General features: G+C 46.9%; 1 protein-coding gene across 1 annotated transcript in view; it reads right to left on the reverse strand.

The window, feature by feature from the left end:
- The window catches only part of LOC123766319 (uncharacterized), a 37,955-nt gene that overhangs the window by 11,442 nt on the left and 12,038 nt on the right, over positions 1 to 14,475 (reverse strand). Inside the window, exons 2-3 of the mRNA XM_069321349.1 lie at positions 9,335 to 10,859; positions 4,975 to 5,205 (exon numbers count right to left, since the gene is read on the reverse strand). Of these exons, the coding sequence (XP_069177450.1) occupies positions 4,975 to 5,205; positions 9,335 to 10,859 (1,756 nt within the window). The remainder of the gene's footprint in view (positions 1 to 4,974; positions 5,206 to 9,334; positions 10,860 to 14,475) is intronic.

Genomic DNA, 14,475 nt, shown 5'->3' on the forward strand with positions numbered 1-14,475 from the left:
ATTTTGCACCCGCAAATAACGTAAGATTGACAGATGTTAATCTTCTTGTTTGAGGAGCTGTTCACTTGAGACAGTTAAGCAAGTCCCAGCTGTGTCTGGGTACAAGTGACAGGATGAACAACCCAGAGGGTTTTCTTCCTATTGGGTAGTGCTGTACATGCTGCTATGGCGGTATGACCACTCACAAGATGAGTGGCGCTGCCCAATAAATTCGCCCCTCGGGGCAAAATTTAAAAATTAAAAAAAAAATCTTTCTCTTGCCCCTCTACAAAATTATTAGGATATAACTTAGATTTTTTCTTGGTGCAACAGTCCATATTATGTACTTCAACAGTAACTATAGATACAATCATTTTTGGATGACACGTTGTCGCCTAATATCATGCATATAACAACTCTGGCGTAACTTTGCTTACCTTTTTATGAAGAGAATGATTGAAAAAATGTTCCGATTTCAATAGGAGCGTTAATTTTATGAACACCCTTTATTATAGGTTTAACTCAGTTCGAAGGTGTGTTCTTAAGTTATCGTCCCGAAATGAAACAAAGCAAAACGAATAAAATTGTGAGAGAAAACGAGGCCAGACCCTGTGGTACCCCCCCCCCCCCGGGGACACCTAATAACAATGTGTCATGTGGAGTGGCAACACTTCATATTAATATGCAAATGAAATAATGTTACAACCGGCAAGAATGCAGAACATTGAGTGTGACTCATAACTAGGTAAGATCGTCATACATAGCCCGCAATACGACTCATTATTCATCTTATCCATAACTTCACGTACCACGCTGGGAAAACATGGTTATGATGATCGTAAATTGCAAACGCTAACTGCCCATTGGGCGTCGTAAGCTGTCACCTCTTAAGAACTGCCAATGAAAGCAAAGAATTCACAAATATCAGACCATCTATCAGTAAATAACCATATATGCATACTGCATTTAGCTGGGCGTCTAGCTTCATACCGTGGTCACTCGTTATGCGGTTGTCAATGAATAATTCATCTTATATATCTCGATCAAGTCATCTCCCTCCTATCACAATTCTAGCGTTGTGAAATACAGCTCTTTAGCCTTCTCAATTGCAGGACCAACTTATAAACATTGATTTCTTTTGTACCTTTCTAGGTGAGAGGTTCATTCCAGGATTGAAAATATTTATAACGATCTCATGAAGTGTACAGTGTTCTCCCGGACGTTTTGTTTAGGGTCCTGATGGCTGCTCTGCAGTTTGCCACTATCGCTGGCAATATTAGGTCTATTATTGTAAAAGTATGACACACTCATTTTCAAGACCATGCTTATCACAGTAATTATCATTAAGTAGCATACAGTTTTTAAGCTCAAATTGCCAGTTGCTCTGACCTTTCTTTTCAGCTGCATGATGTTCAGATTTGTTAACAGCTTGAGTTACACTCGCATTTCTAGAAAGTACGAGCCGAGAGTTTGAGCGCTCTTTTGCATGTCCAAATGTGATGTTCTCTCCAAAATGTTTTAGCATTTTCATCTGACTTATCGAAAAAGTGCTCTGAAGCTGACGTTCAGAATTCATAAGCAAAATTAAGCTCAAACGAACTCGTTATCATTTTGGGAAAAGTCCAGATTATCAAGTAATTTTTTAAAAGCTGCTTTAATTGCGGTATCATTAGTAAATTTCAAAATGTTCAGTATTTCTGGAGGATTTTAATAAGTAATTACTCATGCATGATGAATCGTACAGGACATCAGCTGCAAATACATCACTTCATCAACAGTACTTGTCCTGGAGCGAATATCATCCTGAAAACACTGTTACTACAAGATTTTTAAAAACTTTCCTTATCACAAAGGCTGTCTTTAATCACCTTTGTACTTGTGTTGCTTCACATAACAAGCACTTCACCTTCACGGTCCTGCCTACTGGAGAGTCTTCTGTCCAAATGTTCAATGTCAACACCTTTATTAGTTAAGAGATGCTCAAGTGTTATTTTTTTCTTGGTTCTTAGTACATCTAAACAATATTTTTCGTATAGCATTCTCACTGATAAAGCACTTTCCCCTTTTTCCGTGTAGAGCGGCACCACCACAGGTCCTGGAGGCTTCACTTCATTTTACTCTGCCATTATCTGTGTTGTGCTCCCGCTGTCGTCTACTGCACATGTCATGCACAGTTTTTATGTTCTTTTTTTTTTCTTTTTGCCAGCTGGTATAAATTGTACTCCATTTATAATGTTTTTAAATAGAATCTCTCACAAACGTATCAAACAATCTGATACAAAGTAAAAATTTAAATCATAAATTATGATTCACAAAAGTGAAAAATCCATCATGAAAGTATATTATTACTATAAAAAAAAAATTTTGAAAAATTTTGACCTTGGACAGTTTTCAGCTAGAAGCAGCCGTTCCCGAGATGTAGCCCAGTTCCCAGTACTACTCGAATTGGGCCTGGTGGGCATCTTGACGGCCATATTGGAAAACTCTCCCCATACCAGAATCACATTCCCCACTCAAAGATCATCTCGAGGCGTCATGGAAACAATCTGTGAGGAGAACAGCTGTATACACCCCCGTGGAGTGGCACCACCTCTGTGGTCCCTAGATTATTGTTACGCGTCTCCATTCCGATTTCTCTTCTCTCAATACTGGAACCATCGACTTAGTTCATCATTCAGAAATGGTGCTGAAAACTAGGTGTGGAGCCAGGGACGGACGACCCTCCTCATGTTTACATACTCCACGTGACAGCATGACGTCACGGGCAAGGGGGAGCTAATGCCTATAAAGCCTAGCATCGAAGCTTCCACAATGTACACAGCACCGCTCCTGTGCCAGGTAAGTCCACTACGGGTTCACCATAGCCCGTGCTACTTGGAACTTGTTGCGAGTAGCTGAATCTATAACAACAGCAGCAGCTCCCACTAGTTATGGGCTATTCATGCGTGCCACCTCTTGGGTGGTTTAATCTTCATCAATCAATCTCCCAATAGGCCATACACAGACTTGGTTACAAGTGCTGCTAGGAGGTAATAAACCCAATAGTTAAAGAGTGTCATGTCTGTGGAACATATGCAGAGGCGCCACTATTGCATTACTTACTGGAATGTGATGCAACTGAAGCCCTGCGCATCAAACTCAACAATAATCCAACGACAGCAGCTGCGTTAGATGCAAAATCCACAGCGACTATAATGATTAGAAAAGCAGTTGAAGAATGGGACACACACTAGTGAACACTGTGCATCTACATCCGCCACCAAGATTATGTTATTAATACAAGACTGAATCCAGTGCACCAAAACAAAAGCGAAAAAGAAACGGAGGAAAAGGAGGATACCCCACATCCATTTATAACTTTGACCCAAATATCACAGTAACAAGGTTATCCCGAATAACCGAACTCAATTATGGGCTCACTATAGCCCGTGCTACATGCACATTTTGTTCTGAGTAGCTAAATCTAAAACAACAACAACAAGTCCCACTAGATCAAGCTTTTAATTACCCCGCTGCTATTTGGTGAAGGAGAGCCGACAGCAGGCCAAGCGCTTCACATTACACTCATCCATCTCTCCAGGACCCGTAATAATTAATAGTGACAGAGTTCGTTAGCAGAGTCCACCGGAGCTGAAGGAAAGCCGTGATACACATCGTGTTCATTAGTAAAACAGGTTAAATATCGTTCACGACGGTCAATGAGGCTCGGCCAATATTGTACTGATGATTGTCACCAGAGTTGTGAGCTATTTGAGGTATCATTTACGGCACATAGTCTTACAAAATAGTCAATAGCAACAAAGGACGACATAAAAATCAAATGGTTACAGAAGACCGTCCGTGATTGATTGATCTTTCCATAAATAATAAAATTAGTGAATAATTAATAGGAAATGCCTAAGACGCCAGTAAGGGCCACAACTACAGAGTTACATGGAATAACTCTCCTTAAGTATGTAACCATACAACCGATAACCAACTCTGCGTTGAAATAATTATTATTTACACACTAACTCTGGCTAAAATGGCATCCCGACTTTTAATTGGATAAATTTGATACTTTGTACCAAATCTCACACTCCAGTATGTTATAATTGTATTGTGCAGGTTTGGAACCAAACCATACAGTATTTTCCATGTATATAAGTAATGATAATGTCTTCTCGCAGCCATAATAACAGGATAAAAACCTACACACTTGTGTATTTGTGAAATGTATATAAGGAATTTACACCAAGACTTTCGCACTCATCTGAGTGCTGTGTCAAGTTCCGAGTGTGTGACGTATATCTCAACGTCTAATCAATTATATTAATGATTAGACGTTGATATGTAAGTCTGGTCCAAATCACACACTCGGACCTTGACAAAGCACTCACGAGAGTGCGAAAGACTTGGTGTAAATTCCTTACATAAATTTCACAAATATACAATTGTGGATTTTTATCCTATTTCCATATATGTATTATGAGATACATCGCATCTCCGTTTTAAGGAATACAGTTTGAGTGCTTTGAGTCGGCCCCAATACTTTAGATGCTTCACTGATTCTATACGTGCAATAAAGGATCTCTACATACTTTCCAGCTCAGCAATCCCGCTTGCCTTGTAAGAGGTTGTGAGGACCGAAAAATATTCCGAATGAGATAGCCGCAGTGGTTTTAAGATTACTATCATTGGTGTGACATTCATTGTTCGGAAGGTTCTCATTATCCACCCTATCATTTTCTTGGTTGTTGCAATGTGATCTCTTAAATGCTAGGCCTGGTATAATTATCCCAAGGTCTCGCAGTCCAGTCAATAAAGATGTGTGTTTTTTAACCTGTACTCCTTTTAAGGTTTTCGTTTTTCTCATACGGAAGACCATACCAGACCTGGCCAAAGCCAAGCAAGACGTGGCCAAAACATCGCAAGATCTGGCCAAGACCATGCCAGACATGACCGAAACCACGCTGGACCTGGCTAAGACTTCGTAAGACCTAGCCAAGACCTTGCCTGGCCGGGGCTGCTGGACTGGGCCTGGCCAGGGCTGCCGGGCTGAACCTGGCCGGGGTTGCCGGGCTGGGCCTGGCCGAGGCTTCTGGGCTGGGCCTGGCCAGGGCTGCTGGGCTGGGCCTGGCCGGGGCTGCTGGGCTGGGCCTGGCCGAGGCTTCTGGGCTGGGACTGGCCGGGGCTGCTGGGCTGGGCCTGGCCGAGGCTTCTGGGCTGGGCCTGGCCGGGCTGTGACTGAGGATTGATATCATAATTGATAATAAGTAACACAATACGTCCCCGAGCACAGTTCTTAGGGCTCCTGTTGACCTGCCCAGTCAACCCTCCACCCCAATACTCCTTTTCTTCTTCTCTCTTCTCTCTCTCTCTTCCTTCCTTTTCCTCCCCACTCCCCTTTCCACTGGCCGTTTGTCTTCTTCCAGTCTTCTACTCGTTCCATCTTTTGTCGCTACTGTTTTCTTTATTTCTCAATGCTATTCTGCAAACACGTTTGCGCGCACACGCACGTATGCACGCACACGCACGTATGCACGCACGCACGCACACACACCGCTCGCTCAGTTGAGAGGCGGGACCAAAGAGCCAGAGCTCAACCCCTACAGCCGGCCGGCCGAGTGGACAGCACGCTGGGCACGTGATCCTGTGGTCCCGGGTTCAATCCAGGGCGCCGGCGAGAAACGATGGCCAGAGTTTCTTTCACCCTATGTCTCTGTTTACCTAGCAGTAAATAGGTACCTGGGAGTTAGTCAGCTGTCACGGGCTGCTTCCTGGGGTGTGTGTGGGGGGGAGGGGGGAATAGTAGTTGTAGAAACAGTTGATTGACAGTTGAGAGGCGGGCCGAAACAGCAGAGCTCAACCCCCGCAAGCACAACTAGGTGAATACAGGATAGTGAACAATAGAATGCGTTAAGAAGTGAAATGGTGGATGCAATCTCCATTTGCAGCTTTACATGTAGATAGTTCAATCGTTTCTGGAACCTATGCTCTAGCCTATTAAGGGTTGAGAGGTAAGACCCAAGAGCTAGGGTTCATCTCCCGCATAATCAACTAGTTGAGTCCACAAACATACAGGAGAGTACATTGGTAACGTCAAGACGGCCTGGAACTTCAATGAGGTGATGTATATAACATCAGGGTACTGGGCAGTTGTATCAGTACAGTTCCAGCAAGCTGTTGTCTGCCTCACGACTGTGTACTGCAATGATTATTACCTTCTAACACCCTGTACTGGATGGGGATCCCTTCGCCTTTATCAGAAGCTGCAGTAATGTACCTAGTACAAGGTTATGCGACACCAGATATATCGTGCACTAATTTGCACCCAAATTACCAGTGTATTCTGGTTAATGCTTCAGGGGAAAAATAGATTGAACGGTCCTTGGCTTGGCACATTTATAATACTATTGTGATCATAATTATATACGACAAGACATGATGATAAATAACAACATGGGTTACAAGGTACAGAGCCTCACATATTGCTCCGGGGAACATTTGCATCACACGAGAAGCAAATATGAGCTGTATGGCCTTCTTTGAAAAGATACGAATTACTCTGCCTAGCTCGACGCGACAGCTTCTGGAATTTCCACACTTTACACTGAGCAGTACAACTGAACACACCAATAATAGCCAGCTGCTGCTCCTCACAGCCACTAATACCAACAAACAAATTATAAGCGTTTACTATCAAATTAGTTTCCAGAGTGAAAACGTGTAATTTTCTCGGTGGGTGGACAGAATGGCTGCCAGCAGAGAGATCAGTCAAGCGGACAAGCAACGCCCGCCGCCCCCACCTCATGTTTGCCAACATTTAATTCCTTACAAGGCAAAATAAACATGCAGTATTTTGGTGTGCGACTTTTAAGAGAGTGAGTAAACAGCGGCGGGGAGCGGCCAACACCATCCTTCTTCACCCTCGACAACACCAACACTGTACCCTCTAACATTATCATCGCAAGCGACGTGATACCCTACCCAACCCTTCACAACATCGATACTATAAACACTCTTCCATGCTCGACACTCCACAACAGGTTACTACCGGCACTGTTCCATGCTCGACACTCCACAACAGGTTACTACCGGCACTGTTCCGTGCTCGACACTCCCCAGTAACGTCACTACCGGCACTGTTCCGTGCTCGAGACTCCCCAGTAACGTCACTACCGGCACTGTTCCGTGCTCGACACTCCCCAATAACGTCACTACCGGCACTGTTCCGTGCTCGACACTCCCCAGTAACGTCACTACCGGCACTGTTCCGTGCTCGACACTCCCCAGTAACGTCACTACCGGCACTGTTCCGTGCTCGACACTCCCCAGTAACGTCACTACCGGCACTGTTCCGTGCTCGACACTCCCCAGTAACGTCACTACCGGCACTGTTCCGTGCTCGACACTCCCCAGTAACGTCACTACCGGCACTGTTCCGTGCTCGACACTCCCCAGTAACGACACTACCGGCACTGTTTCGTGCTCGACACTCCCCAGTAGCGACACTACCGGCACTGTTCCGTGCTCGACACTCCCCAGTAACGTCACTACCGGCACTGTTCCGTGCTCGACACTCCCCAATAACGTCACTACCAGCACTGTTCCGTGCTCGACACTCCCCAGTAACGTCACTACCGGCACTGTTTCGTGTTCGACACTCCCCAGTAACGACACTACCGGCACTGTTTCGTGCTCGACACTCCCCAGTAACGACACTACCGGCACTGTTTCGTGCTCGACACTCCCCAGTAACGTCACTACCAGCACTGTTTCGTGCTCGACACTCCCCAGTAACGACACTACCGGCACTGTTTCGTGTTCGACACTCCCCAGTAACGTCACTACCGGCACTGTTCCGTGCTCGACACCCTCAGTAACGACACCATCGCCTCCAACATATTGACGTGGACCAATCACTATTGTGAGAGCCGGCCGTCATAACAACATAATTACTCACACACCTTCAGTTACCCTCGGATAGGTGCCAAAGCAACTATTATGTTAATTAACATTATGCTTGTCACCCTTCTAGTTCACTTGCCACCACTACCCTGCATCGAACCCATCATGTAAATGTATCTGACTCTGCTGCCAGGGAAGATGCTACATTACAAGAGACACGTTTCTATTGAGTTACTTGGACTGACTCTCCCTCTGTGGCATTCCTTGGATGGATGCCATCGTCGACTCTTGGAAAGGAAGCTGCTGACCTGAAAAGGATGGACGACTGGACTACCGACATTGATACTCCCGAGGCTTTGTACTTTCTCCTTAGGTGCTCATTCTTCCCCAAGCTAACCTAATTTTTGAGCCGTTCCCATTCCCACAGCAGCCCCAAAGCCAGCAGATCAGATTTATTTACCAGTATTCCCAACCTCCTCCACAGCATTTGATGACCATGTCAAGGAAATCCTGCCTGGAGACCTAGGAGATTCAGCAGGGTTTGGGAATTTAGCTTCACACAATGCAGTGCTAAAAGGAACTCTCTTGCAGCTTCAGCACCACACAAATACCTCATGAATATGCGCAGTGACCAGCTGTGAGTGGTCCGAATACAGGAGATTACTACGAATAATCTTAATGTTTGCAACACGCACGCTCCTCGACAAGCATTATATCCGTATCGCAGTGACACTGAACCACTTTCGCTGGTTCGGTCCACACTGGCAACCATCGTATTTGAGGCCAAGCAGTACACGCCGAATATGAGCTGCATACAACATACTGAAATGAACGATATCACCGAGAAGAGCCTCACTATCATCCAGTAACCGCCCGAGAGAAAATCCAATATCTCATAAGTTGACCAACCCAGTTGGTCTCACAGATGAGATTACATACATTACATACACTGAAGAATGGCATGCGGCTGGTGTGGGATTAGGCATAGGTTTCTACCCTGGCCGATGTCTACACCATATTCAGTACTAAACACAACCGACACTGAAAATCAAACGGAAATGGTCAAGTTAAATAAATACAGGGATTTACACTATCAACAAAATGTGTTCCGAAGTATGCGAGAGCCAGAACCACTGTTGAAAAAGCACTACGAACTGCCTCAATGATTGCGGTTCCCGGTTCATCTAAACAAGAGACCCGATGATGACCAGCATATTTTTTCAGTGCCTTATTGTAGCGATCTTGGCACAATACCAGTAGCACCCAGCGGGGACCCGAGGCTCCAGACCTAACACCCTTAATATGCTTCTATCTTTCTTTTCGGAACAATTAAATTTCTGTAATACAAATTTTTTATTGTAATATATTAGTATTAACTACGAGCGGATTGTTTGTGCTCTTTATACACTAAAACGCTCAAGTACTCATTCAACTTTAATTTTCCAGGGTGTTAAGTGGTCAAGACCGGGAGGGTCAGGCTGGAGGAGCCCGGGAGGGTCAGGCTGGAGGAGCCCGGGAGGGTCAGGCTGGAGGAGCCCGGGAGGGTCAGGCTGGAGGAGCCCGGGAGGGTCAGGCTGGAGGAGCCCAGGAGGGTCAGGCTGGAGAAGCCCAGGAGGGTCAGGCTGGAGGAGCCTAGGAGGGTCAGGCTGGAGGAGCCCGGGAGGGTCAGGCTGGAGGAGCCTAGGAGGGTCAGGCTGGAGGAGCCTAGGAGGGTCAGGCTGGAGGAGCCCGGGAGGGTCAGGCTGGAGGAGCCCAGGAGGGTCAGGCTGGAGGAGCCTAGGAGGGTCAGGCTGGAGGAGCCCAGGAGGGTCAGGCTGGAGAAGCCCAGGAGGGTCAGGCTGGAGGAGCCCGGGAGGGTCAGGCTGGAGGAGCCTAGGAGGGTCAGGTTGGAGGAGCCCGGGAGGGTCAGGCTGGAGGAGCCCGGGAGGGTCAGGCTGGAGGAGCCCGGGAGGGTCAGGCTGGAGGAGCCCGGGAGGGTCAGGCTGGAGGAGCCCAGGAGGGTCAGGCTGGAGGAGCCCAGGAGGGTCAGGCTGGAGAAGCCCAGGAGGGTCAGGCTGGAGGAGCCTAGGAGGGTCAGGCTGGAGGAGCCCGGGAGGGTCAGGCTGGAGGAGCCTAGGAGGGTCAGGCTGGAGGAGCCTAGGAGGGTCAGGCTGGAGGAGCCCGGGAGGGTCAGGCTGGAGGAGCCCAGGAGGGTCAGGCTGGAGGAGCCTAGGAGGGTCAGGCTGGAGGAGCCCAGGAGGGTCAGGCTGGAGAAGCCCAGGAGGGTCAGGCTGGAGGAGCCCGGGAGGGTCAGGCTGGAGGAGCCTAGGAGGGTCAGGCTGGAGGAGCCCGGGAGGGTCAGGCTGGAGGAGCCCGGGAGGGTCAGGCTGGAGGAGCCCGGGAGGGTCAGGCTGGAGGAGCCTAGGAGGGTCAGGCTGGAGGAGCCTAGGAGGGTCAGGCTGGAGGAGCCCGGGAGGGTCAGGCTGGAGGAGCCCGGGAGGGTCAGGCTGGAGGAGCCCGGGAGGGTCAGGCTGGAGGAGCCCGGGAGGGTCAGGCTGGAGGAGCCTAGGAGGGTCAGGCTGGAGGAGCCCGGGAGGGTCAGGCTGGAGGAGCCCAGGAGGGTCAGGCTGGAGAAGCCCGGGAGGGTCAGGCTGGAGGAGTCCAGGAGGGTCAGGCTGGAGGAGCCCGGGAGGGTCAGGCTGGAGGAGCCCGGGAGGGTCAGGCTGGAGGAGTCCAGGAGGGTCAGGCTGGAGGAGCCCAGGAGGGTCAGGCTGGAGGAGCCCAGGAGGGTCAGGCTGGAGGAGCCCGGGAGGGTCAGGCTGGAGGAGCCCAGGAGGGTCAGGCTGGAGGAGCCTAGGAGGGTCAGGCTGGAGGAGCCTAGGAGGGTCAGGCTGGAGGAGCCCAGGAGGGTCAGGCTGGAGGAGCCTAGGAGGGTCAGGCTGGAGGAGCCTAGGAGGGTCAGACTGGAGGAGCCCAGGAGGGTCAGGCTGGAGGAGCCCAGGAGGGTCAGGCTGGAGGAGCACAATAAGAGGTAAGAGGATCAAAAGGCAAGTTTCCCCCGAGCTCGTTGCAGCCAATCGAAGTTTAATTTCATCTTAATGGTTCCGTAAACTTAGCATAATGCTCGTGAGAAATTAATTACTATACTTTCAAGTAATTACCAGCGAGGCCGGAGAGCAGGGCTTTGATCCCGGCTGCCCCCCGTGTATGTTTTTCATTTTCCCCCGTGTATTTTGGGCTCCCTCCTTGTATATTCTACTAGAAGTGGTACCCGGCGGTGCCAGAGATGGTCTGTCTTTCCCCCCATCACCCCCCTTGAAATTGGGACAAAGTGATGGGAGAGGTGTTAGAGAGGAAGAACAGGAGTGGAAGTGGATTCCACTCCTGTTCTTCCTCTCATTCCTCATATCCCCCCCCCTCTCTCCCCTTCCATCTTCCCCATTCTAACCACTGTGACGAGAATCTGGAATAGAGCAGTGGCTATTCGGGCAGGTGTTGTATCCATCGTTCATTAATAAAAAAAAAAGAGATAAAACAAAGTAAGCAAGACTGCTTGGGTCCTCTACTGTGTGAGAGTTTCGGGTAAAAACGAAAGAGAATAAAAACTCTAAACATTTAATATAATAAAATATGATTAATTTTACACAAAATGACGAGTAATAATTAATGAAAACAAAACCCCTTATCCACTTGGCTTTCACACAATCAAAAGAGAAATATATACATGTGAAATTGACGTTAAATAACAAAGGTGACGGCAATACTTTATACAAAACAGCTACGTGCGTCTACCGTCACCTGGAGGCAAGTAGTAGATGTTACAGCTATGAGCACTCGAAGGGTAATCTGTTGAGCTGGACGCCGTAGCCCTTATATATGGAGCATGACGTCATAGTTGGTGCGAATTCCGGAGTTTAACAATCAGCCGGCAGGTAAACGATCGTTAGCTGATGGCGTCTAGTCCCCCGCCGAGACAGCAGGTGTCATGGGTACTGGAGGGTGGAGGGGGGCGGGGGGGGGGGGGGGGGGGAGGTGTGTCTAGACACCAATACATTTTGAGCACGTATAGTTGTTGTCGTTGATGTTGGAGCAAGCATATACGTTGGTGAATAAGCGGTAAAGGAACAGTCAGGAGATTACCGTAACACCACCCTCACTCAATTCTCTCTACCTTCCATCTGTTTCACCCGGGTCTCTTCTCCCCTATAACCCCATTTTCCTCCTCTTCACACGACCTTCCCCTTCCCTCTCCTCTTGGTGCCCCACTTCGTCCCTCTCTTTGTGATCCCCCTCTCATCCTTCCCCCTGCTCCTCCCTCTCTCCCCTTCACAAAAATTGTAATGTTAATAACTGACTGAAACAAATGTATGGGTCTCAGAAAATTTATTTACAGAGCACTGAAAATTCTATGGAAAACACACCAAATATTTCACTATTGACTATGATAATCGCATGTGTGTGTGTGTGTGTGGGGGGGGGGGTGCCTTTATAAATGCAAATGTTTCTTAAAGTATTTAACTTAGTCCGACCCCGACAGCCAGTGTCTCCCGTCCCGTACCCCAACCATTTCCCTTGCAAAATTGGATGACTTAACCTTGGACAGCCATAAACACTCTCTTTTATACATATAGATTTTCCTCATGCATTTTCTTCGGCTTCTGTATCTGCATTGAATAATGATCTACACTCTCCTAATTGTGTTTGAAGCTTTTGAAGCTCAAAAATATGCAGACATAACTATAGTGAGGGCTACGAGTCTACCATCTGCAGACACAACTGATGAGGGCTATGAGTCTACCTTATGCAGACATAACTAGTTAACACGTAGCATCCCACCATGTTGTCCTGACACACGTGGTACCCCACCGTGTAGTCCTGACACACGTGGTATCCCACCGTTGCACACATCTAAGACGCTGGGATAAATAGCCTGGGACTTATAAAGCCTGGCTGTACTGAGAATTGCTAATGAAGAGAGCAATAAGGCCCAGAGGCATTAATATATCACATTCAAAAGAGTGCTTAAAATGTTAAGTAATTTCAAGTATTTTTGGTCAAATATCACATGGGAGAGGCGAGGCAAAAATACCGTTCTCATAATTCGTCACTCCGTTAAAAATACAACTGGTTTGCCTAACCACACAAGTAAGAGCCCATGCAGCCCCCGTAACCTATTGAAGTCCATGAACAAGAAACGTCACTATTGCGATGCTTCGTCTATGTTCCACTGAATGAGCCATGTTTCAATAAAATGTATTAAGCCAAAAGTGACTAGAAAAATACATTTACATATAACAGTAGTTTCTAATCATTTACAAATCTGGGTGTTGTTCCTTGGACATAGTAAGTATAAATAGACACTAGTGAGACTGAAATTGAAAGGCTCCGGTGGTATATCAATATTTACAGAGACGGGGAGTTTTTTTGGGTGGAGTAAAGAAGATGGCAAGGTGCAGGTGAAGAAAAGTTTTGGAAATGCGAATTAGAAAGCAAGTTATGATAGCAATGGCGAGCTGTCCGTGTTCCTGACACAACAAGGGGAAGGTCCTGCTTCAGATAAATGGGTTATATTTGTTTTGTAAGATGTTCATGGTTAGAGGGGATATAGTGGTCAAAGGTGTTTCTGGTAAGGGTATGTTAGAGGAAGATAAAGGTCATACTAATAGAGCACTTGACAGACCTCCGGGTTAACAGAGCACTCAAGCTTCACCCGTAACTTTCCCTCGCCTCGACAAGAGGGACTGAGATGGTAAGACTGTCTCTCCAAGTTGCAAGGGTTAATTCCTTCAGGCTTCCTTGGTACTCGTACCTCTCATCTCTTGGACTAGTCTGTTGGGATATGTTTAGATTTTCTTCTGCTTCGCTTTGTGTTCGACTCCGGTGCCGTATATTCCAGGATTATATGTAAAGTGTGGTATATAAGGTTTGGAATATTTTGTTGCTGTGGTGTTTGTGTATGATTGTGTGTCTACTATCGGGCAGCTTATTATCGAGTATGTCCTCAAGTAAATCAAATTGCCCTATTAAAGTAAAGGGACCGGAATGAGGCGTTTACAAGCCGTACTTTTCAGGAAACCCATCTTCCAAAAATTGTAAATGGGATTTACAAAATATGGACTGCTACATACGAGAACAAATCTACGTTTTACTATTGTAATTCAGAGGGGAATAATAAGAACTGAAAAAGCTTAACCATACACATAACAATCTTAAGCCTAATTCAGTACATATATGTACTGTGCTAGCCCTAAGAAGTTAGGTCGTTGCCTTATTTCTCGAACCTTCTAAAAGAGTACAAAACGTGCACCTTTATTAGGTGCAAAAGTCCATGTTTTGTACATTCCACCCATAACTAGAAGTACTATCATTTCTGGATGACAGGTTGCATTCAGGGGGGGGGGGGCACTGATGTCACCAAGCAACACTTCCTCTTGAATAGTACACCGCATTTTGACGAATAAATTATCTAAAGCCAAAAGATGTACTAAAAATCCCAGCGGCTCGCAACATTGATGTGATGTTCCGTTTCCCGGACGGACTGTACATAGCACGTAGGCTGGGAGAGAGAGAAGAGTGGATCTCCGCAATTATTTCGGAATATTTGTTAACCGAACCTTTTTTTACAAG

This window comes from Procambarus clarkii, chromosome 9 (assembly GCF_040958095.1).
Source record: "Procambarus clarkii isolate CNS0578487 chromosome 9, FALCON_Pclarkii_2.0, whole genome shotgun sequence".
Taxonomy (NCBI): Eukaryota; Metazoa; Arthropoda; class Malacostraca; order Decapoda; family Cambaridae; genus Procambarus; species Procambarus clarkii.